The sequence below is a fragment of the Podarcis raffonei genome, chromosome 4 (assembly GCF_027172205.1).
Source record: "Podarcis raffonei isolate rPodRaf1 chromosome 4, rPodRaf1.pri, whole genome shotgun sequence".
NCBI classification, from domain to species: Eukaryota; Metazoa; Chordata; class Lepidosauria; order Squamata; family Lacertidae; genus Podarcis; species Podarcis raffonei.
In genome coordinates, this window is record NC_070605.1 from 86,038,046 (window position 1) to 86,065,785 (window position 27,740).

General features: G+C 45.0%; 1 protein-coding gene across 1 annotated transcript; it reads right to left on the reverse strand.

The window, feature by feature from the left end:
- Nucleotides 1–2,198: 2,198 nt before the first annotated feature.
- EDNRB (endothelin receptor type B) lies at nt 2,199–27,038 on the reverse strand. The gene is made up of 8 exons (XM_053384540.1): nt 26,885–27,038; nt 25,342–25,859; nt 15,155–15,267; nt 13,207–13,411; nt 11,028–11,177; nt 6,379–6,512; nt 4,202–4,310; nt 2,199–2,812 (listed from the first exon to the last, which is right to left on the reverse strand). The coding sequence occupies exons 1-8, from the start codon at nt 27,018–27,020 to the stop codon at nt 2,681–2,683; spliced, it is 1,497 nt and encodes a 498-aa protein (XP_053240515.1). The 5' UTR covers nt 27,021–27,038; the 3' UTR covers nt 2,199–2,680.
- Nucleotides 27,039–27,740: the final 702 nt, after the last annotated feature.

The window sequence follows — 27,740 nt, forward strand, 5'->3', positions numbered from 1 at the left end:
GCAGACAGCGACAGCCGCTTCTGCGAGTGCGCAGACGGCAGAAGCCGCTTCTGCGTGTGCGCGAATTTACTTCTGGGTTTGCCACGGTTGCGACTTGGATCGGGCCCAAGTAGAGGTGGTCGTAAGTAGAGGTTCATCCTTGTTGTAAGCTTTAAACCTATTTTAACTAGCAGTAATATCTTTCAGTGCACAAAAAATGTGATCTGCTCCTGGCAATGCACAACATGTTTATTACAAACACATTTTCTCTTGCACGCACCCCATTCATACAGGCATTAATGGGACCTGCCCATGTTTTATTATTTACTACTCTAGGTTTGGTTATGTCTGAGATTTATAAAATGCTAACTGAGTGCTCTTTAGATAAACATAGGTAAAGATAGGGATCCAACATTTTCGACACTGATAGGTGCTAGACCTCTGAGAATATGTGGGTAGTTTCTTTTGCCATGGAAATAGTAAGAGCGAGCTCTCAAATGCAGCAAATCATTTGCAGGTTAAGCTATACTCTTCTCTATAACAGAGATGACAAACACCTAAAACTGAGACGGTATAGAGTCAGGGCTGGGAGTAAAGGTAAAGGTACCACTGACCGTTAGGTCCAGTCGTGGACGACTCTGGGTTTGCGTGCTCATCTCGCTCTATAGGCCGAGGGAGCTGGCGTTTGTCCGCAGACAGCTTCCAGGTCATGTGGCCAGCATGACTAAGCCACTTCTGGCGAACCAGATTTGCTAATTTGCATAGCCTTATTTTTTTTAATTTATTCTGTAAGGTTTACTACTTTGCACCATTTAGGCTGGCCAGTCCTGGGCGAGGGAGCAAAGTGGTAAGCAAGGCACTGAAACCTCATGCCAACCCTCCAAATCTTCAGAAGAAAGTTGACATTCTGAAGACAATGAATTCTGTGACTGCTACCATATTCTGTACCTTTTCCATGTGCAACTGCAGAACACAGAACATACTTAACATCCGCATGCTTGGGGCACTTTGTTCATATACCGGTATTTCTCAAACTTGGGTCTCCAGCTGTTTGTTGGACTACAACGCCCATCATCCATGACCATTGTTCCTGCTAGCTAGGAGTGATGGGAGTTGTAGTCCAACAACAGCTGGAGACCCAAGTTTGAGAAACATTGATACAGTCATATCTTGGTTGTTGAACGGAATCCATCCCGGGAGTCCGTTCGACTTCCAAAAACGTTTGACAACCAAGGCGCGACTTCTGATTGGCTGCAGGAGTTTCCTGCACTCAATTGGAAGCCGTGTTGGATGTTCAGCTTCCAAAGAACGTCCGCAAACCAGAACACTTGTTTCCGGGTTTGTGGCGTTTGGGAGTCAAAACGTTCGAGTCGCAAGGCGTTTGAGATCCAAGGTAGAACTGTACCTTGGTGAGGGAGAAATAATGGTAGTGTCTTTTTAAGAGCTCCAGAGTCGTAACAAGTGATGACTGGTTAACCCAGCATCAGACAGGGGTTATTATGGCAAAGAGAAGAAATGGCATCTTCGATATGGGCCCAAAGAGCGCTGCTCTGATCCCTGAAATGCTTAGGGTTCAGAAAATGGAGTACCAGATGCTGACCAGAAGTTAGCCACTCCTACTGTTTGTTCTCAGGCAGAGCTGTTGAAGAATATACATTTTCCCCATGGAAAGAAGACCAGTCTCCAAAGACGCATTCCACTCTGCTCCTGCAAATTCCTCTATTGTCCTTACCTCAATCACTCTACAGCTTGTGGCTCGCTAGGCCAAACACAGATCCCTGCTTATGTAAACGGACTCGCCAGGAGCCTGATCAGCCTTCTTGGGTTTGCTGCCTGCCTGGTGGGATGAATGCAGCTTTGTAGATCATGAGGCTGTGCAGGCCTGATCGGATCCTCTGGTGAGAAATTGGTTTTACTTGCCATTTCCACCAGTGGAATGCAGCGGAGTTCCTGCTGACATGCTCATGGCTTCAGGACTCTGCTGGTGTTTAAAAAAATTCAGTTGCGTTGCTTTTCCCTGCTGCTCCTCCTCCCTGCTTGCATTTTTCTTACTTAACAGCAGATTGTTTTGAGCCTGATTATGCTCTTTTAATTTTGTTTCTGGCTATGTGGGTAAAATATTGATATATTTTTAAAGCTGCAGTGGTGTTTGGTTTGGTTTTTACTCCACGACACGATGCGACATGCTTAATGCATCAATTTGCACATTTGATAAGGGATTATGTTTTGGACATGCCTGTATCTTTTAATCTCTCCCACCAAAGAAAGAAAGAAAGAAAGAAAGAAAGAAAGAAAGAAAGAAAGAAAGAAAGATTACAGTAATTTATAGACAAAGCTGGCTTTGTCCCAAACAATAGCCATGGTATACTATATACAAAGAATTATTACTCAGGCTCCCAGGGCTAGTTCAATGAATACAGAGTTGTTTCGTTCACAGGATTTGAAGATGATCTGGAAGTGCTCATTCCAAAGAGTTTAAGTGCTTTCAACAAGGGGTTTTCTTTTTTTTTGCATCTCCTGGTGATTTTCATGTGTTCAAATAGCTACGGGCGCCGTGCGTAATCACAACTGGTACAGACTGTAAGCAAAGTTTTGCAATTTGGTTTCCCGAGCAAACTCCAAACTCGTTTCTCCCCGGAAATCTGCTGTTTTTAACGTTAACAGTCTTTTGTCGCAGGAGCTGAGGGTACATTTCCCTTTCTTAAGACGAGCTGTACTTGTTGCTGGAGCGGAAATTGTCATACCCATGATCATTGGCTCTGAACTTTAAGCAGGACTGCTTCTCATCCAGGGACAGCATATCTTTCGAATGGCACCAGCAACAGAGACATGACTTGAAAGAGAGCAGAATCCCTTATTAGAAGGCTGGGTGCAACACTTCAACATAGAGAATGCCTACTACCTATTTCTGACCAAAACCTCAGAACTATTTTTTGGGGTTGCAATTTATTTACCGTATTTTTCGCTCTATAAGATGCACCAGACCACAAGACGCACCTAGTTTTTCGAGGAGGAAAACAAGAAAAAAAAATATTCTGAATCTCAGAAGCTAGAACAGCAAGAGGGATCACTGTGCAGTGAAAGCAGCAATCCCCCTTGCTGTTCTGGCTTCTGGGATAGCTGCGCAGCCTGCATTCACTCCATAAGATGCACACACATTTCCCCTTACTTTTTAGGAGGGAAAAAGTGAGTCTTATAGAGCAAAAAATACGGTATGTTTACATTTCTATCCTAACTTTTCTCCAAGTTGCATGGTTCTCCCCTCCTCCATTTTATTGCATCCACCCAGTGAGGGAGAGTTAGGCTCAGGGCCAAAGGTCACCAATAATAATAATAATTTATTATTTATACCCCGCCCATCTGGCTGGGCTTCCCCAGCCACTCTGGGCGGCTTCCAACAAAATATTAAAATACTGTAATGCATCAAACATTAAAAGCTTCCCAAAACAAGGCTGCCTTCAGATGTCTTCTAAAAGTCTGGTAGTTGTTTTTTCTCGTTGACAGCTGGTGGGAGGGCGTTCCACAGGGCGGGTGCCCCTACCGAGAAGGCCCTCTGCCTGGTTCCCTGTAACTTGGCTTCTCGCAGCGAGGGAACCACCTGAAGTCCCTCAGAGGTGGACCTCAGTGTCCGGGTAGAACGATGGAGGTGGAGACGCTCCTTCAGATATACCGGACCGAGGCCAAGCTGTGAGAACCTGAACTCAGATCTCACAGGTTCTCATCCAACACCCTTAACCACTACACCACTTCAGTCCATGGTCTCTCCAGTCCATGGTCTACCTCACTGGTCCTCAAAGTAGGAGGTGGACTTGCTGGAGAACTAGAGCCAATTGCTTCTGTGGCTCTTCTTTCTCCCTGAATTTTCTTATCCCATGTTTTGAAAATGTGTGCTCCCTATTGAGTTAGGAGTCCCCTCCTCCTAGGCTGTAAGTTGACAGTGCTAAGGAATCAATGGGACAATCACAGTTGTAGTCCTTAGGGATGCCCCTAGAGAGCAGCTGATTCATGTGGAAACTGTGCAAAGAAGGAACACTTTTATATAGTGAATTTGCACTATACACCTTGATAATTTCGTTTGCCAGCGCCTTTAAGCAGAAACAAAACCTGTCCAGTTCATTATCCCAGGCACACCTCAAGGTCTCATCCCAGCGGGTCTTGGGTTTGGATTTTTCCCTTAACCTGAGGGTTTCTATAAAAGCACATTTCAACAAAGACTTCTTACCTTAAAGCAGTTTTTGAATCTTTTGCTCACCCAATAGAGAGCAATTGGATTAATGCAGGAATTCAGGGATGCCATGTTCATAGCAATGTAGTTCCATATGAGCAAAAAGCTGCATGGGGGAAAAAGATGAAAAATAGTTGAAATTCTTTATTTAAAGATAGTTAAGCACCAGGACGTGTTAGGCAGTCTACTGCAACTAGGGAGCCCGTGTGATATAGAGGTAAATAGTGCTGGACTAGGAACAGGGAGAAATAGGTTCAATTCCTCACTCACCCATGAAACTAGGTGGGTGATCCTAGAACATTTTCCCCTGTAGTTATTTTGAAAGACTTCAAAATAAGGAATTTCCCATTTGTGAAAGCAGGCTGCTAATCACACTATCTTCTGAAAGCAGGGGGGAAACTGCTCTAGTCTTTCCAGAAGAAACTAGCTATTTTGCTCCAGTGTGCAATGGGAGTTTCCCATAAGAGTGAGCAAGTAGTTCTACAGGTTGGGTGTGTCTCGCTGGGAATCTAGGGCTTTCATGCAGGAGACAACAGTTGGAGGACCATTGGTTCCTCCCCACGACTGATTTAAGGTAGTCAGATTAGGAGAAGATTTCAGGTAGCACTGCTGGACTTCTTCGGGTTGTTTTGGTGGGGAAATCAAGATAATAAATAGGAGGTAGGTCACAAAGAAGGAAGTCTGGTAGGAAGGATGAAAGACAGGAAAAAAGGATGAATTCATTTGGTGGTGAATAAACACAGTGCAAAGGAGGATATTGTCTTCCCATGCTTTCAGTCGGGACTACACTGCTTTCCTTGCCATCACTTTTTGGCCTGTGGAATTTCTCTCTGGCTCCACCTTAGACTGTGCTGCACACCTCAGTCTCACTTCATCAGCGAAATTTTCTGCGTATTGTGAAAAGCAGCATGGAAGCTCTCAGAGGCTAAAGATCAAGCATACAGGGCAGCCCAAAATTAGATATACTGCTTTAGAATCCACTTTCTTTGTTCTTGACTCAGGTTCGCTGTTCTCGTTCACAATATCAGTAAAGAAAAATAATCCTTTTATCTGACTATTCCCCCCCCCAACTGCCGCACTATTCTCTCCAGCTGAAGTTTAACTGCCACTTTGTTGCGTGTCAGCTATGCATACCCATATAATGTGTTGTGATAAATTTCCACCCCCATCATTCAACCCGGACACTGAGGTCCAGCGCCGAGGGCCTTCTGGCGGTTCCCTCCCTGTGAGAAGCAAGGTTGCAGGGAACCAGGCAGAGGGCCTTCTCGGTAGTGGCGCCCGCCCTGTGGAACACCCTCCCATCAGATGTCAAGGAAATCAACAACTATCTGACGTTTAGAAGACATCTGAAGGCAGCCCTGTTTAGGGAAGTTTTTAATGACTGATGTTTTAATGTATTTTTAATCTTTTGCTGGAAGCCGCCCAGAGTGGCTGGGGAAACCCAGCCAGATGGGCGGGGTATAAATAATAAATTATTATCACTAATTATTATTAGTATTTCATTGATTCAACTGTATACCTACTTTTGAGCCACCTATATAATGGCCGAATCTGAATAGTGCAGATGCAACACATATATAAAGGGGTGCGGGTAGCGCTGTGGGTTAAACCACAGAGCCTAGGACTTGCCGATCAGAAGGTTGGCGGTTCGAAGCCCCGCGACGGGGTGAGCTCCCATTGCTTGGTCCCTGCTAATGCCAACCTAGCAGTTCGAAAGCACGTCAAAGTGCAAGTAGATAAATATGTACCGCTCCGGCGGAAAGGTAAACGGCGTTTCCGTGCGCTGCTCTGGTTCGCCAGAAGTGGCTTAGTCATGCTGGCCACATGACCCGGAAGCTGTACGCTGGCTCCCTCGGCCAATAAAGCGAGATGAGCGCCGCAACCCCAGAGTCGATCACAACTGGACCTAATGGTCAGGGGTCCCTTTACCTTTAACACATATATAGGAACCACATAGGGGTTTTACAAACAGCCATAATCATTTGTGATTAGACTGGGCACTAGAATAGACAGACTTGCACCCCAGCATGCCCACTGGCTGCCATATACGCTCCTCACAATGATCTCAGAGGGCCACTTGCTGTATAAATTGGCTCTGCATAAATGCCACCTTTGGGGGAGTAAATCAAAATGGCAGCGCTATCTTGGGAAGCATTTCATCAGAGGAGCCCTACCTCAGAAGTTCGCATCTGTTTGGGTCACTCGCATCGTAAAGAGCAAACTTCAGTATCCTACCAAGGTGGAGAGGAAGCCAACACACAGCGAAGACAAGCACTAAGAAGAACACGGTTCTGGCCACTTCGCGTCTCTGAAAGCAAAGAAACACCCATTGAAAATGGGAAAATGGGTCATACTTAATGAAGCTGAACATTTCAATTGGAACATGATCCCTGACCAATCTCTGCATTATGTTTCTCCTACACACACTGGCACACTTTTGGATTATGGCTATGAAAAAAACAAGGGCACTGGGCAAAATATTGCATGATACTTCAAGAGAAAAGTCTGCGCATTTTGCTTTTGGGTTTTTTTGACCATTGCTCTTTGATCTACTTTGAATTCTTCCAACAAACAAACCAGCCAAAGAACAGCAACTGCTACTTCCGAAACTTTTCACGATGGTGACACGCTTTTTAGACATGCATCATTTTGCGGCACAGTAATTCAGCTTTACTAGAAAACCGGAGGTTAAAACAAACCCCTTTCCAGCCCTGGGAGGAGCGTGGGGAACGTTCGCAGGCCACACCTACGCACTGCAGCCGACACACTAACATGTTGCGCCACACGGTTTGGAAAGCTGTGATTTAGACAGACTTTCTGTAGTTCCAAGGTCTCACCTACATAACCAAAATAGCACCAATGAAACGAGACATGCTGTTGTGGATGCTCCCCAGCCAAAAAAATGCACACGGCAGAGTGTTAACACTTGGAGTCCATTTGATTCCCTCCCCGTTTCTTTTTCCTTTCTCCTCCTGTGATGAGGCTGCATTTTAATTGTTTTAATGTTGTATTTTAATCTTGTTTTTAAGTTGTATTCATTCAACTCGTTTTTATTATTGGTTGTTAGCCGCCCTGAGCCCGGCCTTGGCTGGGGAGGGCGGGGTATAAATAAAATTATTTATTATTATTATTATTATTATTATTATTATTATTATTAGTCAAAAGCGGACACTTAAAGTAGTTTCTATGGCTCCAAATAGCCCCACACCAGTCTATTCACTAAATAAAAATAAAATAAATAAATAAATAGTGTCATGTGCGCTCTATGAAGTAGTTGCAGCAATGGCCATCCCTCCCTCCATTTCATATACAGTTGTACCTTGGAAGTCGAACGGAATCCGTTCCAGAAGTCCGTTCGACTTCCAAAACGTTTGGAAACCAAGGCGCGGCTTCTGATTGGCTGCAGGAAGCTCCTGCAGCCAATCAGAAGCCCTGTCGGATGTTTGGGTTCCAAAGAACGTTCGCAAACCAGAACACTCACTTCCAGGTTTGTGGCGTTCGGGAGCCAAAATGTCCAAATACCAAGGCGTTCGGGATCCAAGGTATGACTGTACTTTCCGATGGGCTGCGAACACACAGCCAGAGGCTGCACCTGTGTGGAAGCCACCTCTGCTCTTCCCTCTTCAATCCTCTCCTGGTTCTAGGAGACAGTGGTGGCATTTAGCCTTGACCTGACCTGCGTCTTCCTCCGACCCCTCCTGAAGCTTCCCTGCCTCTGACTCTTGCCTCCTGGCTGATACAGGTCCCCACAAATCACTGGACCCCTCTCCTGAGTCAAAGACTCCAACCTCCCTTCCTTTGGTGCCAGCTTCTCAGCGCCCTGCCAGTCCCTGGCGCATGCCTGGCATTACTTGGTTGCATGCTATTATCTCAGGAGCTCAGCCTCGCCAGCTCTAGAAATCAGCATTTTGCCTGTGGAGTATATCAAGCAGAAGGCACGACTCTATGTGTGGTAGTGCGAGAGCCCCAGGAAACGCAAATGCCAAACCTCTAATCTAATTCAGCCATCCAAGGCCCATATTGATTTGGCCTAGTCCAAAGGTGCCCAAACTTTTTTCAAAGAGGGCCAGATTTGATGAAGTGAAGGGCCGTGAGGGCCGACCAAAGTTGGTAACCTTTTTTTAGGATTGAAGTTTGTGAGTTTTTTTTGTATAATTTTACCCCAAACTTGTTTTTGAGCTTTTTTTAAAAATAATTTTATATTGAATGATTTTATGTTACAAAAAACAATACAGCCATACTACCACTAAATATAATTGAGAAATAAAAAATACATACATCGATATTTAGTTTGTTATTTGTTATTTACCGTCTTATTTCCTCCCAAACATTGCATACAACAACACACATATATGCAGACACCCACACACCCACACCCGCACACAAAATGATAATAATGAAAGTAAATATTTTCCCCCTTTTATCTTCCAAAATCTTTTCTTCAACTTTGACTTCCTGTCAAGTCCCTTTGCATATATTTTATCTTACATTTGAATGTACACAAAACAATAAACCTTTCTATATAATTTTTCTAATACATTCTGAAAACATAATAAATCCTTAATTGTTATCCACCTCCTTTTAGCTCTTTATCACTCGAATGCTAGCACGGAGTCAAAACAATTATTAAATTTTTATGTTTTTGAGCTTTTTTTAGGGTTGAAGTTGTTGAGCTTTTATTAGGACTGAAGTTGTGTCGAGTTTTTTTTAGGATTTTACCCCAGGAAATAAACTGCCACAGGGGCCAGATTAAACCAACCGGTGGGCAGGATGAGGCCCCCGAAACGGACATTGGACACCTGGCCTAGTCAGGCCCTCTATGCCTGAGGCTACCACATAGTCACATGAGCACCCATTAGCATGACTGTGAACCGCCCTGAGACCTGTGGGTACAGGGCGGTATAAAAATTTAATAAATAAATAACGATGATGACAAGGATTCGAACCCTCCACCAGACCTATGCACGCATAACCAACCTTCTTGTACACACCGCATATGTTTGTATTCATCAACCTTGGTGGGAAACCCACTTGCAGATCCTTTTTCTGCCCTTGTGGCTCCCCCGATATAAGTAATCCATCTCTCTGGTTTGTAATAAATTGGTATATTCTTTTAGGCCAAGTTTTAACATGCTGCCTGTTTTTTACTACTTCTTGTCTGGTATTAAGTATAATTTGCTCGTTGGTGTGCCACAACTGTGAACTCCACACCTCAAACATGTGTTCCTGTGCAGAAGAAAACAATTTTTCTACTGACTAGGAACATGACTTTACAATATAAAAGGTAAAGGGACACCTGACTGTTAGGTCCAGTCGTGGCCGACTCTGGGGTTGTGGCGCTCATCTCGCTTTACTGGCCGAGGGAGCCGGCATACAGCTTCTGGGTCATGTGGCCAGCATGACTAAGCCGCTTCTGACGAACCAGAGCAGCACACGGAAACGCCGTTTACCTTCCCGCCAGAGTGGTACCTATTTATCTACTTGCACTTTGACGTGCTTTCAAACTGCTAGGTTGGCAGGAGCAGGGACCGAGCAATGGGCGCTCACCCTGTTGCGGGGATTCGAACCGCCAACCTTCTGATCAGCAAGTCCTAGGCTCTGTGGTTTAACCCACAGCACCACCTGCGTCCCCACTTTACAATATATACAATGATAAAACCTTGCCACCGGGAGATTGGTAGCATTGACTATGCAGGATCAAGTGAGAGGTGTTAACTATGGTTATTGGTATTCTGGTTTGGGGGGAGACCTCTCTATGCCTTCCTTGACCCCAAGAGGGTGTGGTATTTCATCTTCAAACTGTGTCTTTTTTCCTTGTTTCCTGTGTATTCCAGGCGGCATTCATCTAAATAATGGCAGGAGCAGAACAACAACTGCTTGTGCAACCGGACTCCCCACACCCCTCTCCTCCTGCCACACCCCCCATAAATCTATCCTATGGGATTCTCCAGCCCCCCAAGAGAAGATTTGGGGATAGTGCAGGGTGTGTGCAGGGGGACGGGGAAATCCTATTGCACAACTGAAAGCCATTACACACATGGAATTATTTCGTTGAATACCACCCTCCACTTTTAAGGAGCAACCACTGGAAAGACTAGGCAGAGGATGCAAAAGCTATCACTATGTAGCAAAGGTTATGGATACCCTGGGTGCAATCTAGTGGTTCCAGTTCCAGTGAAGATGCCAAAGCCATAGCTTCTCCTGTCCCATTTCCCCACACTGTCCACCATCTGCATCTTTACCGAAACCCTGGAAACAAAGCCTGTTTGCTCCTATCAACCTGTTTGTTATCATTCATTGAGGCAGATGAAGACCGCACTTTAGCCTGCTTGAGTGCTACAAAAAGCATCGAGAGAAAACTTTCCTGGGAAAGTTATTTTCATCAAAATAGGATGTACACAATGTCAGGGAGACAGGCCAGTGTGTCTGGCTGTTAACCAGAAGGTTGCTGGTTCGAGGCCACCCAGCGACGGCATCTAGAGAAAAATTTCCTGGGAAAGAAATTTTCGTCAAAATAGGATGTACACAATGTCAGGGAGATAGACCAGTGTGTCTGGTTGTTAACCAGAAGGTTGCTGGTTCGAGGCCACCCAGCGACGGCATCTAGAGAAAAATTTCCTGGGAAAGAAATTTTCATCAAAATAGGATGTACACAATGTCAGGGAGATAGGCCAGTGTGTCTGGCTGTTAACCAGAAGGTTGCTGGTTCGAGGCCACCCAGCGACGGCTGTAGACAGGATTCTTGCATCGCAGGGGGGTTGGACTAGATGCCCCTTGGTGCCCCTTCTAACTCTACAGTTATATGAATCTGTATGATCTTTACCTGTTTTAAGTGGTCGTTTAAAGCGATCTGCATCCCACTCTTCTTCCTGAGCATCTCGCAGGTCATCAAAGTGTAGAAAAGGCCCGTGGTTGCCAAGGGCAAGCAGAAATAAAAGCTGAAGAGCCACCAGTCTTTAGCATCCTTGTAAAGCTAAGAGGAGGAGGGAATGAAAAAAACACCCAGAACCATTAAATAAGTTTGCTTTATATTTTTTAATTATTTTTTTCTGTTTTACATTTTAGAATATTCATTTAAACAACCTTAAAATATCAATGGCTTCCCTTCTTCTCTTTCCATGGTTCATTCTGCATACTGTAAATCCCTGAATATTTTACATAAACTAAACCATTCAATATTCCATTATTACACCCGTCAGAACTTATTTACACTGTTGAATTTATCTTAATGCTGCCATCGTCTTCAAGTGTACACAATTCCCCCCCCCATATATTCAATAAACATTTCCCAATCTTCCTTAAACGCATGCTCTTCTTGTTTTCTTATTCTGTATGTTAAATCTGCAAGCTGTACATATTCCATCAATTTAAGTTGCCGTTACTTACAATAACTTTGCTTTATAATGGCAGTCAAGGACACATGCATGTCCACGATGTACAGAGTATCACACGCCAAACCTAACAGACTGGCATGTTCAGAGTACCTTCATTAAGAAATCAGCCCACTGGAGTCTCATAAGAATATGCCCTTGTGGCGGATGCCGCCTCGGACTCCCACAGCAGGCAGGTTGGCTGGAAGAACTGGTGCCCAGGAGAAAAGCAGTACACCACCTGACATGGGAGAACTACTCCATCACCACTCAGAGGACCACAAGTTCTCCATCCTTGCCGCACAGGTGAGGAAAAATGAAGGGGCTCAATGCACTCACTTGCCCCATGCCTTCCTCTCTGCTCTGAGGGACGTGGGAGCCCCAGCTGAACTATACTCACAAGGAAGGAGGAGCCAGTAACCTTCCTTCCTTGGCTAATCTCGCCTACTTTTCTTGCCAACTGCGAGGGGAGATTAGCTGTGTGAGAGATAAACAATGGAGGGGGGGGGGAGGAGCTCTTTCTTCCCCAGAAGGGACGAATATGATCAGAAAGGAGACTGCACTGGCTGTCAAATCAGCTTCCGGGCCCAATTCAAAGTGCTGGTTTTGACCTATAAAGCCTTTAACGGCTCAGGACTGCAATACCTCAAGGACCCCATATAAACCATCCCGGACTCTGTGTTCATCCTCTGAGGCCCTTCTTCGTGTGCCTCCTCCATGTGAGATCCAGAGGGTGGCAATACAAGAACAGGGCCTTTTCTGTAGTGGTTCCGCATTTGTGGAATGCTCTCCCCAGCGAGGTTCACCTGGTGCCTTCACTTTAAGGTGCCAGGCAAAAATGCTGCTCTTCACCCAGGCCTTTGGCTGATTAATATCCCACAGCCTTTTAAATGTGTCTGTAGGAAGGTTTGGTTCTTGTTTGTTTTTAATTATTTGCTGTGTTTTATCATGTATTTTATTCTGTGAACTGCTCTGAGACCTTTTGATGAAGGGCGGTATGTAAATTTAATAATAAAATAAAATAAAAAGGTCAAGGTTAGTTAGCGAGCACTTGACGCTCATACCAGCTGGGTCCACGTATCAAGGGGACCAGACTAAGGCTGGATCTAGACGCATCAAAGAAGTGTTTCGGTTAAACGCATTGTAAATTAATACAGGGAAATCCGGTTGGGAAAGATGAGACTCCACAGCGCCACCTGGTGTCACAGTGTTATATTGCATATACAACACATATAGAACGCTTTTTCTTTACCAATCTAGCTGAGTCCTAAGTGTTATATAGCTCTTTCTGACCACTGAGGGGGAAAATAACTCTTAAAACACACAGTGGATTGTAATCAACAAACTTTTACTCAAGAGTAGGCCTGCTGAAATTAATGTCCATGACTAAGACCCATTCACTTCCATGGGCCTAGTCTGAACGCAGGTTAGTTGAATGCAACCCTGTTAAGTCAAGACACATGTTTTTTGTGAGTCTTGTGTTTACCATTGCTCTTTGTCTGCAAGTACACAGACAGGTGCATCATTTGTACCCACCTCAGATGTGTATTTCTGAGACAGGCAGGGTACGACTTTATTAAATAAACACATCTCTTAACACTGAAGCAGCTGGCTCATGAGAGAACACCGTACCTGCATGAAAGTAGTTTCCTGGCGGGGATTAAGTAGACACACTTTAAGTTTCTGGCCGTGGTATGGGAGGGTAATCAAATCAAAGCCTAAAGCCTCGGGGACAGCTAAAACAAGAGACATGGCCCAGATCAGGACGATTTCGACCGCTGTCCACATTGGGACTCCAATTCCCTTGATGCGGCTCCATGAAGCGACTGCCCGATACCTAAATGGAGGGAAGAGGTGCTGATTAGATCAGATCATACACTATGCTGGGACTAAAAGCCCGTCTCCCCTCCCCCCCCCAGTCCTGCTGATGTGAACTTAAGCATAAGTGGTGACTATTTAGGCCCTATTTCTGTCCCAAGTACAGCACTGCAGAAACGCCTGCAGCACGGAAGCTGAAAGCATGACATGTTGGGAAGGGAGCAATAACAGCAGCTCCTGTCTCCATCTGAATCTGGTCAGCAGATAGCTCACGAGGAGACCTTCTCTAGAGTCGGAAGAGGATAGCCTCCATGGCTGTTGAAATATACTCGGAGTCGAGTGTGGATTTCATGCTCTTTATTCAGCTCATAGTAGTGAGGAATGAAAGTTCCCCCAAAATATCTGCTTTATATACATTATTTATACAATGGGCCACACGTGATTGGCTAATTCTGGGATTCTCCTGTAGGCCAATCAGGTTGCGGATTCACTTCCACCTGGAGCTGGATTGGGTAGCTCCTGCGGACCAATCATACTGCTGCATTGTTCTAGGACCAATCAGACTGCTTCATTCTGGAGCCTATTGTTCTAGGACCAATCAGACTGCTGCATTCTGAATCCTATTGTTCTAGGACCAATCAGACTGCTGCCTTTTGGATCCTATTCAACTCAGTACATAACAGCTGTGGTTCCTGACGTGGGGCTCACACCCTACAGGGGGGCAATTTGATTTTTAAGGGGGGAAATTTGAGAATGAGTTATTAACAGTGAATGGCCTTTTAGGCTTCCTCCACGTGAATAGGAGTTCACTTTTGGAATAATAAGAATTATATGTCACGGGCATCAGGATTTTAGAGATGTTTAGGTGGTGCATGGCCCAAAAAAGTTTGGGAACCACTGCTCTACGGGCTCCAGAGAGGTTCTCCTTGCAAGCCAGAGGGGCAGCGGGGCTTTGGTGAGGCTTTTCAGCCTCCCAGCTAACAGCTGGCATGCAGGGAAGCCATGCCTCAGCTGAGCAAGCCCCTACACTACTTCAGCTCATAGGAGCCAGAGAGGTGATGGTGGGGTGGGTGTGATTTTGTTAAGCTGCTCAGCCGAGGCGAGGTAGCTTCTCTGCACCTCAGCGGACCAACCTCAATAAGCCTTTGGTGGTGAGGAGTCACTCCCCACCCCCTCCAAGCATGAAGAGATCCTGTGGTGGGTCTTCTGAGGGAGGTACGTTCCAGCACACTTTTCTCTAGAAAAAAAAAATTGCCCATACCCATCTGTTCCTTTAAGTATCTCTTCTCTAACATGCATCAGAATTATTTTTTTCCTGGATCTACTATTTAAAAAGGGATGTGGGTGGCGCTGTGGGTTAAACCGCAGAGCCTAGGACTTGCCGATCAGAAGGTTGGTGGTTCAAATCCCCGCGATGGGGTGAGCTCCTGTTGCTCGGTCCCTGCTTCTGCCCACCTAGCAGTTCGAAAGCACATCAAAGTGCAAGTCGATAAATAGGTACCACTCCGGCGGGAAGGTAAGCGGCGTTTCCGTATGCTGCTCTGGTTCACCAGAAGCAGCTTAGTCATGCTGGCTACATGACCCAGAAGCTGTACGCCGGCTCCCTCGGCCAATAAAGCGAGATGAGCGCCGCAACCCCAGAGTCGGCCACGACTGGACCTAATGGTCAGGAGTCCCTTTACCTTTACCTTACTATTTAAAAGATTATCTATACCAAATGTGCACACTGGGTAAAAATAGAATGAAGATCTTGATTTCTCACCTATCAATACTGAGAGCACATAAACTTAACACAGTGATGCCCAACGATGTCTTTTGAATGAAGGGGACCAGTTTACACACGGCAGCCCCAAATGGCCAGTTTTCCGCATGGAGCTGTGAAGAGTGAACAAACAGTTAAGGGTTAACAATTCTATATCGATCACAGTTTGTGCCTCTATGCAGCTATATCTCCAACCCCCCACCAGCGATTTAGAACCTTAAGAGTAGAACATATGTTAAGAGAATCAAATGGAAATATGTCCTTACAGCACAAGCGAATACTGAACTATTACTATAGTCAGGTAAGCGGGTATAAGACTGCAGCCTAAGCTAAACTCTGGCACCTGGAAACCAGACCAAATAATAAAGCTGCTAGAACATGCTCAGGAAAATTGAAATGAAAAATCGAACGCACGGATCGGGCCTAATCCAGGAAAAATTAATCACATTGAAATCAACAGAACTTAAGCTAGTAATGAATAAAGTCTGGCTTGTATAACTTCAATTGGCCAGAGATATACGTGTGGTGAAAAAGTGGGAACTGACCCTTTTTGAAAGACATGTATCAAATCTAAAAGTTTCACTTTTGTAGTAAGTTAAGTTGTCGATGCAATCCTAATGCATTATTTTTTCCACCATACATACGAGGTCCTTATCTGACTGAGTAAACATGTACAGTGGTACCTCAGGTTACATACGCTTCAGGTTACAGACTCCGCTAACCCAGAAATAGTACCTTGGGTTAAGAACTTTGCTTCAGGATGAGAACAGAAATCGTGTTCTGGCGGTGCGGCGGCAGCAGGAGGCCCCATTAGCTAAAGTGGTGCTTCAGGTTAAGAACCGTTTCAGGTTAAGAAGGGACCTCCGGAACGAATTAAGTACTTAACCCGAGGTACCACTGTACTGCCCTATTCCACTGATTTTTAATGTACCTTAACAATGATTAACCAATCCTATGTTTGGTTCATTCCAATCACATATGCCTGGCCTAAGCAAGGGAAGCAATATTAAAAAGGACTATTTTATTAACTGGAAGTAATAGCTATCAACAACCATTAGGACGATGCTCTGTGCTTCAGACACTGAACCTCATCAATAGGAAAATAAAATGTATGTATGCATGTTACTCTGAACACCCAGGATACAAAAGTGTTGGATGAATGAATGGCTAGATAGACAGGTAAGGGCCGCCAACCAACTGGCATTATTAAATTGATTAATAACCTACCCATTAGGTTAAAAAAAATCATGAAACCAAAATGCCAATAGAAATGCCTTTTTGAGATGTTGATGCAAACGTGAGACACCTTAAAAGTTATTAAACAAAGACTACCACTCATTGGGTGGAAAGGCTGCCTTTGATATTTTGATTTCCACATCGTAATTCATGTCAGGCTCATGCCAGGACCAAAATTTCAAAAATGCAACAAGCGCTTTAAAGCTCAGCTCCCTTATTAAAACTGGCCCTCGCTGCTGAATGACTTCATTAAAACTTTAGTTGATTAATGCACTGATTAAGTCAAATAAAGCTTGCAGCCTGGATTTAAAAGGAAAAAAATGTAGATGAATGCATATTTAATCTGATGAGAAGAGGCGATGGAGGTATTCAAAAGCAAGAATTTGTTTCATGCAGTGGGGCGCAGGAAAAACTGAAGCGGCAAGACAAATACTGTATAGTCTGATATGAAGACAAGATATGATCTTCCCACCCACATAGCATAACTAGGAACTGAATCAGTCCACAGAAAGAGGACTATGGCTTTATCTGCCTGGGTGATAAGATAGAGACATGATTCATGAATGCTCTGGAGCTCAGAGGGGTTTGCAGATCCTCCAGACTCAAATTTCATGGTTTGAGTGAGCCAAGCAAGTTAAACAAGTTAGAGATTTGTCCATATTTATTTCGTTGCCATGATTTTAAAACAGAAATCACAACTTTTAGGACTCAGCTTGTGGATACTGTCACAGATACTCCCCAAAGCGTACTAACAACCTGGATTTCTCAAACCCGAGTCAAATTGTTGGGGAGAGAGAGTAGGGTGTGGGCAGCAACAGCAACTAGAACCAGTTGACCATTACAGGCTGGAAGAGCAAAATGGATGGATCTTCAAAGTTTATCATCTTGGCATTTCCTGGCAAGATAATATCAGCAGTATGGAATGTGCAGACCTACCAAGTGCCTTGGTTTTTTCCCAAAGAGAGATGGCTGCAGTGATTTGGGTATGTATACAAACTGCAAGATGGATTTACTCTAGATATGGTGATATCGTCAATGCCAATAATCCTAGAGGTCACTCAGTATTTTGATAGAAGGCTCCCTTTTCAACAGACCTGCAGTTTCTCTTATATTGCTCCCAGGAATGTAAAAAAATATTCTGGCTACGTAGCTAGGCTTTCAGTAATGTCTAAAAACCTTATAGCCATGTGGTTGAGCTTTGTCGCATGCTTACATGATAGCCTTCGGAAAGCCTATTTTGTGCACTCTTTAGAAAGATGCAAGGGAGTTCGAGTGCATGGCTATACAGTGGTACCTCAGGTTACAGACGCTTCAGGTTACAGATGCTTCAGGTTACAGACTCTGCTAACCCAGAAATAGTACCTCGGGTTAAGAACTTTGCTTCAGGATGAGAACAGAAATCATGCTCTGGCGGCGCAGCGGCAGCAGGAGGCCCCATTAGCTAACGTGGTGCTTCAGGTTAAGAACAGTTTGAGGTTAAGAACGGACCTCCGGAACGAATTAAGGTACCACTGTAATGTTTTGTACATGTCTGGGAGTGACATGGGAACAATCGTACAGAAGGCTGCAGCCACATTGCCCAAGTCTATGTAAAGGCATCTAGACACATTTCCAAATCTAATTTGGATGCCAGCCAAAACCTCATTTAATCTACAAATGTGACACCTTGCAGTGGGTCTGGCTCATCCTGTTTGGCACCCTTCATCTGCCCCAAGAAATGTAACCAGATGACTCCAAGCCATCCAAAGAGCTTACAAGTCCATCATCTCATGAAGACAGATGGTTGATAACAAATCAAATCCAGAGAAGAAGAAATTACATAACTAATTACATAACACAACCTTAGTAACATTCTCGGTTACTGCAACAATCAAACCAGTTAGCCTAGAATTGTTTCATAGAACTTGTCCTGGAGGAAAAAAAAGATCTGATTATTCACAGTCACATTGGCTGGGAACAACTGCACCTTCCTAGGAAAAGCTGCCTTATAATCTGAAATGCATGGCAACTGTTTGGTCATGTTAAAATCAACGTTAGAGAGGCATGATGCAAATTATTTCAAGCCCAAGAAAGATGTTAAATTATTTTTGTATGCCACAACAGCGACCCAAATATTACTTGCTAAAAATTGGAAAACACAAGAATTACCAACAGTGGAAGATTGGCAGATGAAGATGATGGACTTTTTGGAGCTAGCTGATCTGACTGGAAGAATCCGCGACCAGAAAGGAGTTTCAAGAGGACTGGAGGAAATGTAAGGACTATTTGAATAAATACTGTAATATAAAAAATTAGAAATTACTTGAAAGAAACAAATAGGCCTAGGGTTAAACGAAGTTATAATTAAATAAACAGGATTTAGAATATTAAGAAATGTGAATAAGATGGACTATAATTGGAAATTGTTCTAGTTCAATAAAGATATTGGAAAGCTGTTACTTTCAACTACAAGGAAACTCAGAAGGGAGGGACTAGAGGAAGTCAACCAAGATGTTTAAAAGGTTGGATTTGTAAAGAATTAAGTTAGTTGTTATTGTTTATCTGTTTATTGTTCCTTTTTCTCTCGTTCACTGATGTATTTTTCTTTTCTTTTTTCTGTTTTTGTGTGTTATTCTGCTTTGTGGTTTATGTTATTATTGTGGAAAATCTAATAATTATTTTTTTTTAAAAAAAGAAAATTATTTCAAGCTGGAAAAGGAGCCAGCCACTGAAACTTGACAAGTCCTAGAGAGGATGGGATAGAGAAGAAGCTTGGCAGCAGTGAAACAGAAGAAAGGATGAGTCTAAGGCAGTGTTAGAAATACTGTGCTGAAGATACGGAACTTGGGAAGACAAAGGAAGAGTTTTGATGGACACAGAGAAGTGGGAAGCTGGTAAAAGGCAAAGGGCAAAAAGCATGGAGACAGAAGTGGGAGAAGGAGACAGAAGGGGCTGATAAAAGATAAGCTTGTGTGGAGTGATATGCAGATAAGGGATACAGAAAGATTTAAGAGCACTGGATAATAACTGCAAACAAGCATAGCTTCACACTTTATGTAGCTGCAAACACATGATTTCCAACCTAACAGGGAGCCATAAGAAATCCAGCCTGGAGTAAACTTCCATTCCTGATAGATGTGCTTTGAAAAACATAGGCTTCTAACTATCCTGTTTGAATTAATTTTGTGTGTATACCTTTCAAAGCTGTGAAGTGGTCATTTAAAGAGATATTGCTGAGGTTTGATGTATATCATGAATAAAAGGTTGAATTTAGCAAATAGGTTCAGAACTGGTCAGGGAGGGTAACAGGAACGGTCTGCACACACCGCAATACTCTACCATATTCTGAAATAGGGATGCCCAGAAGTTATTATAATGAGTACAGTGGAACCTCGGGTTAAGTACTTAATTCGTTCCGGAGGTCCGTTCTTAACCTGAAACTGTTCTTAACCTGAAGCACCACTTTAGCTAATGGGGCCTCCTGCTGCTGCTGCGCTGCCGGAGCACAATTTCTGTTCTCATCCTGAAGCAAAATTCTTAACCCAAGGTACTATTTCTGGGTTAGTGGAGTATGTAACCTGAAGCGTATGTAGCCTGAAGTGTATGTAACCCGAGGTACCACTGTAAAAAGAAAGGGGTGTGTGTGACTCTATTCCAAGTCTCCCCAAGATAACTGATTAAATTAATACAGAGGTCTCAGCTGAAAGCACTCATGATAATCTCAGATGCGGATCGGTCTGTGAATGAAGACTGGAGGGCAACATCAAAAAGAAGCAGACTCATTAGCTTTCGCCAATAGAAGGGAAGATGGGAGTTGTAGTCTAACAACCCCTGAAGGGTCACTGGTACTCCATTCCTATTGTATGCTACAGAAGAGGGAATGTAAACCTCACCCCCCCCCTATCCAGCCTGGGATTCTTCCCAGCCTCTGCTCCTTCTCCAAGGCCATGTCTCTCATTGGCTCGGCTCTGCCTGAGTTAAGTGATGGCCATCCAACCTCTGCTTAAAACCCTCCAATGAAGGAGAGTCCATCACCTTCCAAGGAAGTACCGTATTTTTCACCCTATAGGATGCACTTTTCCCCCTCCAAAAATGAAGGGGAAATCTGGGTGCGTCCTATGGGGCGAATGCAGTCTTTCGCTGAAGCTTGGAGAGCGAGAGGGGTCGGTGTGCACCGACTCCTCTCGCTCTCCAGGCTTCAGGAAGACATCCGCAGCCTAGGCAGCCCTGCGGGAGTTCCCACAGGGCTGTCTAGGCTGCGGATAGCAGCCTGCTTCCCGGGGCGCCGGGTGCGCTGAAAGCAGAGCGCCTGGCGCTTCGGGAACACATCTGCAGCCTAGGCAACCCTGCGGGAGTTCCCGCAGGGCTGTCTAGGCTGCGGATAGCAGCCTGCCGCCCGGCGCGAGCGGCACCCTGAAGCAGAGCGTCCCTCGCGCCGGGCAGACATCCGCAGCGTGGGGAGCCCTGCAGGAGTTCCCCGCAGGGCTCCCCACGCTGCGGATAGCAGCCTGCCGCCCCACGCGCAGGGCACCCTGAAGCAGAGCGCCCCGCACGCCGGGCAGACATCGGCCAGCCCCATAAGCTCGGGGGACAGCAGGGAGGCACAGTGCCGCCATCCCGCTGTTCCTCGACCTGGTTCGGTTTCCCTGACCTGGTTTTGGGGGGGAAATAAAGGGGGGGAAATTCCTTTATTCCCCCCCCAAAAAAACTAGGTGCGTCCTATGGGACAGAGCATCCTATGGGACGAAAAATACGGTAAGTTCCACTGACTAGCAGCTTACACCAGCAGAAAGTTCTTCCTGATGTTTAGTCGGAATCTCCTTGTAATGTTTGTTCCACTTCTGCCTCGGTCTCTCCCTGCCCAACACGAATATGTGGCCCTTGGGAAATTGTCTATAAGGGAACCCCTGGGCTTAAATAATAATAATAATAAAAGGAATTCCCACATCCGGTGCAGAAATATATTAAAAATTATCACCACTTTGCAAGAATGCAGAAAATGAGTTTGCCGGTAAGTTGGAGCGTGGTAGAAATGGTAATCTGTATTTGATCTCTGCTCCTCTAAAACATCATTCAGGAGAAACCCAAAAGCATTTTGTGGCACTTTCTTCCAATTCTGCCAATGTCTGACTACACACTTACTTACTGTACTAATATAATACAGTCATACCTTAGTTGTCGAATGCTTTGGTACTCGTACATTTTGGCTCCTGAACAATCGAAACCTAGAAGTTAGTGTTCCAGTTTTCTAACTATTTTTTGGAAGCCGAATGTCCGACGGGGCTTCCACGGCTTCTGATTGGCTGCAGGAGCTTCCTACAGCCAATCAGAAGCCATGCTTTGGTTTCTGAACGTTCTGGAAGTTGAACAGACTTCCAGAATGGGTACGACTGTAAAAATGTTGCACTGAACACCTAGTCGGTGTGAAGTTTTGCTGACACCCCAGAAGTCAAGGGATCCTAGGTTACTTGAGAGGGATGCTATGGCAGCAGATGGCCTGCACCAGCAGTGGGTTGGACTAGATGATCCTCGAGGTCCCTTTCAACCCCACAACACTGTTCTATGAGAAGTTCTTCCTCACTCTCTCCACGTGGCAGGTCCCCTCTCCTTAGTCACTGCCCTAGAAAAGTGCATGAACGAATGATGACGCTGCTTTTCTGAGCGCTCTGAATGAGCTTTGCAGCGATGGGAAGCCAAGCGGGGTGGAATTCGTGAGCAAAGCAATTCTGAGCTTTTGCTGCTTTTGTACAGGAAATTCAACATGCGGAGTCAAACAGATCTGCATATATCTGTGACAATGGGAGCGTTTGTTTTTATTTGACAAACAACACTAAGCATCAGCTAGCAAGCGAAACGGACTTTATTTCTGGGAATTCAACAACTGCAAAAGAAACTACAAGGGCAACTACTGAAATAGTTTCAGGATTGGTTTAGGAAATAGGATGCTGTTGTACAGGAAGCCCCCATTAAGGCTTTTTTGGGTGTGCATTAAACCTCTGTCAAATGTGGGAAGGGCTGGGAGCAGGAACAAAACTGGCAAGCTTTGAATTGTGGCTGGGATGGTCACTGTGGTCAGCGACACTTCCTTTGCACACATACTGAGGATCTGTTCTATCCCAGCAAGACGTGAGTCAACCAAACTGTCCAATGACACCAGCTGAGAATGGGACGGACTTTGGAAGGAAATGGCCAAAGAGTTGTTGGTCAAGGAACGTGATTAGTATCATGGTGGCTCAGTTGATTCCCAATGCTATGGGGCAATGATGGGCCAGGCCAATGGTCAGTGCATCAGCGTCATATATCCTACCATCAGCCAAACGGAACCTCAATGGGATCTCATAAAAAGATTGATAAAATGCAACTTCCACAAACCAGGATTGTCTAAATGTAGCTCTCTCCCTTGTCAAACTTGTCAAAATTGCGGAGGCCATGACTGACTCCAGCGAGTGAGCCAAGCCACATGCCTCAAGGCTTGCTGCCTCTCCCCAAGACCCCAGCTGGGGACCCTAAAATGAAGCCGATCCCTGCCCAATTATTCATATTCAAATATCTTCAAATGCTTGGCATTAACAAGGGCCAGTCTCAGCAAATCACCTTCATTGCCTGGGGTATCAGATAAGGCTGTGTATATCTCTAACAGTGTAATCCTAACCATATCTACTCAGAAGTAAATTTAACAGAATGCAATGGGGCTTACTCTAGAATAAATGGGATTAGGACTGCCATGTAAACTCCAGGGGAATTTGAGTTTTTGAGACAATATTCAGTGATATTTCCGTCTTTCATGAATTTGTCTACTTTTTAAAATTTAAGGCTCTTAAATATATCCTCTGCCCTGTAATAAATCCTCAATATGAATATTCGTGTTATTCAATATCACAGCAGAAAGTTCCTCAGTTCTGTTTTGCATAGTTGAAATACAGTACAATGTGAATGAAATCCAACCAGAGTTAAGCACTCTTTAAGACCCAGTGATTACAAAGAATTATACACTCATCTATCTCCCGGCTGAGTTTCTCATAGCAAAGTCAAAGGGGGCGTAAAAAGTTAATGTTTCTGCACACCTCATGAAGCGCACCCCATTTCTCATGACAATTCATAGCAGCGCCCATTTACTCAGAGGTAAGCCCCACTGAGTTTAATGGGACTTACACCAAAGAAAGTGTGCACAGGATTGCAGCCTAAGACAAGCAGTTGTTACCAAGACTCAGAAACCAGGTTTCAGACCTAGGAGCCCTGAAGAGATGCTAAAGTAGATAATGCCTCTGACCATGTGCAGAGTTCCTTTCTCTCACTACTAAGTGCTGTCAACCCCAACATATCTGTTATTAGACAAAAGAGTTTCCAGGGCAGAGTGTATAACCTTTTGAGTGCTCTTGAGTAGCACCTCTCACTGTAAAAACACTTTTTTTCTACTCATTTTTGTTTTTTAAAAATTAATACTGTTTTTATTTATTTCCATGGCACAGAAGATAAATTTTGACAAAACAATTGTTCAAAAACCCCCACAAATGGCTGTTTACTCATTTTAATTTTGAGCAACTTGCAACCCTTAGCAGCCATGTAGTTTCTTTTTAGAGCTTAAACATTTTACGACCGAGACTGTTTAGAAGACTTAGCCTGCAATTCTGGGATGTAAGCCTCAGTGAATACAGTGGAACTTTCTTCAGAATAAGCATGTACAGGACTGTACTGTTAATTCTACTTGAACCGCTCCTCTGTTTTAATGGATGCAAGGATCCTGTGCGTAAACTCCGCAATTCTCCGCCCGAGAAGCTCTGCCCTTTCAACGGCAAGCACACATGGGTCGGCCACCATTAATGAGCAAAGCCTGTGATGTACTCTGCACATGCTCAGAGGCCACCCCTTTATTACCACCCGAGTCCCTCAAACTTAGATTACAGAGCGATTTCAAATTAAAGCCCAGCATCCTCAAAAGGAATCAACAACTTTTTTATGATTGCTAATTTCTGGTAGTGCTCTTATTAATGTCCTTTGCATAAATGAAGCTACATACAGAGAGAGGGGTGATGGTTAGAAGAGAGAAGCCTGTGTGGGAGACAGGCAAGAGTGGGCTTTTCTGAGGATGTGAGGCTAGAGGCTAAGAGGAAAACATCCCAGAAGGGCAGACTCACTTCTTTGTATGTGGATTGAAGATTAGAGTATAAATAGAATAGAGGGAGAGGGAGATAGATCTATCTATCATCTTTTTCCTCTCTTTTTTCTTTCCTTTCCAGAAGCACCCTAAAGAAGTGTACATGCACACGAAAGCTCATACCAATAACAAACATAGTTGGTCTCTAAGGTGCTACTGGAACAATTTTTTTTCTTTACTTTCCTCTTCTTTCTATTTCTTTCTTTTTCTGACTTCATTTGTCCTAGACAGTGCTTTTTTCTGGGGCGATGCAGGGGTACGCATACCCATAAACATTTTGTGAAACTTTGTACTTTTGTCCATTTACAGTGGTACCTCGGGGGTTACATATGCTTCAGGTTACATATGCTTCAGGTTACAGACTCCGCTAACCCAGAAATAGTGCTTCAGGTTAAGAACTTTGCTTCAGGATGAGAACAGAAATCGGGGTCCGGCGGCGCAGAAGCAGCAGGAGACTCCATTAGCTAAAGTGGAGCTTCAGGTTAAGAACAGTTTCAGGTTAAGTACAGACCTCCGGAATGAATTAAGTACTTAACCCGAGGTACCACTGTACTCTATTTATTTTTCCCAATTTGAACTATAAAATGGTGGTTTTCTTGAGTCAAAATGAGAGTACCCCTAAACATTTTTTTAGGGGGGGAAAGAAGCACTGGTTCTAGATATAATTCTATTGTCTCCTTAAAACTTTAATAAAAATTTCGGGGGGGGGGGAGAGAGAAAGGAAACAAGAAGACGTCGCCAGAGTCCCCCTGCTTAGGTCTGCCCTTTGCTGCTCCCACGCCACCAACCGCGCGCCTCGCTGTCTGTCGCCGCTTACCTTGTACAAATTGATGGGGATGTCGATGATGATGAGCAGCAGGTCTCCCAGCGCCAGGCTGGCGATGAGGATGTTGGGGCCGTTCCTCATGCATTTGTTCTTGTAGATGATCCGCAGCAGCGTGGAGTTGCCGATGATGCCCAGCACGAAGACGGCGCAAGCCACCACCGTGTTGACATACTTGAACGCCTCGGCGATGTCCGTCTTCCTGGCGCACGGCGGGTACGACCCTCGGTCGCCCTTCCCGGGCGCCAGCGCCTTGGAGAGGTTGGAGCTACCGGTGTCCTCTTCCTCCAGCTGCTCTCCGGCGGCGATCGGGGCGACGCTGCTCTTCCCAGCGCCAGCGGCGGGGCTGCTGCGCCCGGCCTCCCCCTCGAGGCGCGCCGGAGAGGCGCTGCTGGGCTCCAGCGCTGCGCCGTAGCGGAGCAAGAAGAGCGCCAGGAGCCACAGCTCCCAGGCGCTACGCCTACCCATGACCGCTGCCGGAGGAGACTGGTGCGCACGCCGCCGCCTTGGGTCTAAAAGGACGGGAGACAGAGAGAGAAAACCTCCGGATACGGGATCAGCAAGCCCGCCAGGTGGCAGCGCCCGCCGGATCCCCGTCGCGGCCAATCCCAGGCAGCCCCAAACACGTGCGCCCACCCTGAGCGCACCAGGCGGCGAAGCAGCCCGGCCGTCTGCTGAGCGCAGCGCTGTGCGCTGTCGGGAAACCCAGGGAGAAGTGGGTGGGGAAAGGGAGAAGAGGAAAACACACACACACACACACACGCCCCCGAGCCAAGCAAGCGTGATTTGCGGGGTAAAACCCTGCCAAGGCTCTTTACTATATCTTTACGCTCCGCTTTGATCTTTTCCCGGGCGCACAGCCAGGTTAGGTGCAAAAGAAAACAGCGAGGTGCGGAAAAGCGAGGGTCTCTGCTACTCCCATTGAACTAATCGCTCCAATTTTAATATCAAAGTGGGGGGGGGGGATTCTAAACTCAAGGGTGAACCACGACGTCATGGGCATAGCCAGGATTTATGTTGGTGGTGGACCGGACACCCACCTGCCATCACCCTCTGCCTGGCTCTGGCTAGCAGAATTAGAATGAAATGTCTCAACAAGAGTTGTTTAAAATTACTTTCTTTTGCCCCCCCCCCATGCTCAGAAACACCTTTCAAAATCTTTCTACAATTTCTACTTTTAGTTAAGTATTTTTATTTATTTACCTGAATGACTGCTGGCTATACCCATGCACGACGGGCACAGTTTCTGGGGAATCTCTGCCAACAATATTTGTTAAAGACCATTGACTGCACTATTTAAAACATGTTTACGGGGATGTTCCTGAATTACTTCACCTTGACTTGGAACACATTGTGCAGAATCAAATCAAGTCCTATTTCATTCGGCAAAATAAATTCCAAGTGAGATTTCATTGAAATCAAAGGGACTTCTTAAAAAAACACACGTTTTTAATAAGAATCAATTAAAAAGAGACATGCTCTGGTTTTCTAGTAAAAGCTTGTGTTCATTCTAAACCGACTTGAAAAAGATCTTTACCTTGTAAATTGTCCAAGCGGAAGAGTCCTTGATTTAGTTCCAACTGCTTGTAGAAAACCCTTTCTTGCTTGAGATAGTTTGTCTGCCCACTGCTTGTCTGGTGTCTACAGTGTACAGGGTTTTGATAATGGAGCATTCTGAAGACAGTCTCCCCGGTTTATTTATTTTTTTAAAACCTACTTGTGTCTTTCCCATCAGTCACTGCTAAACTCCACCCCCTCCTTCCACCAGACCAGCAGCCTTTCCTGCTTGTCAGCTCTAAAGGCCTGGAGAACATCAGCCCAAAGTTTCCTGTTAGCTGAGACATGTCACAATGCCCCTCCGTGGAAATCTGAAACATGGGAAAGCGAGAGACAGAGAGAATCTTCTGGCTGTAGGATTATACATCCTTATGCAAATAATAAAAAAATTGAGAGCCAGGATGATGTTGTGATTAGAAGGTCCTCTGACTAGGATTAGGGAGACGAAGTTTCAAATCCCAATTTCCTCTTACTTCATAGACTTCTTGTGAGGTTAAAACGGGGGCAGCCAAGGTGTTGCCCTCCTGATGCTTTTGGACTGCAACTCCCAGAAACAATGCCTGGCTCAAGGTCATCCGGTGAGTTTTGTAGCTAAGTGGGGATTTGAATCCAGGCCTACTTGGATCATTACACCACACTGCCTCTCATAGGTGGTGAGTGGCTGCACACCCTGCTTCCTCTCAATTGGCAACTGGGGATTTGGTCCTGAGGTTTCTAGTTGTCGATCCCTGCTGTAAATCATATTAGCATACAGTGGTACCTCGGGTTACATACGCTGCAGGTTACAGACTCCACTAACCCAGAAATATTACCTCAGGTTAAGAACTTTGCTTCAG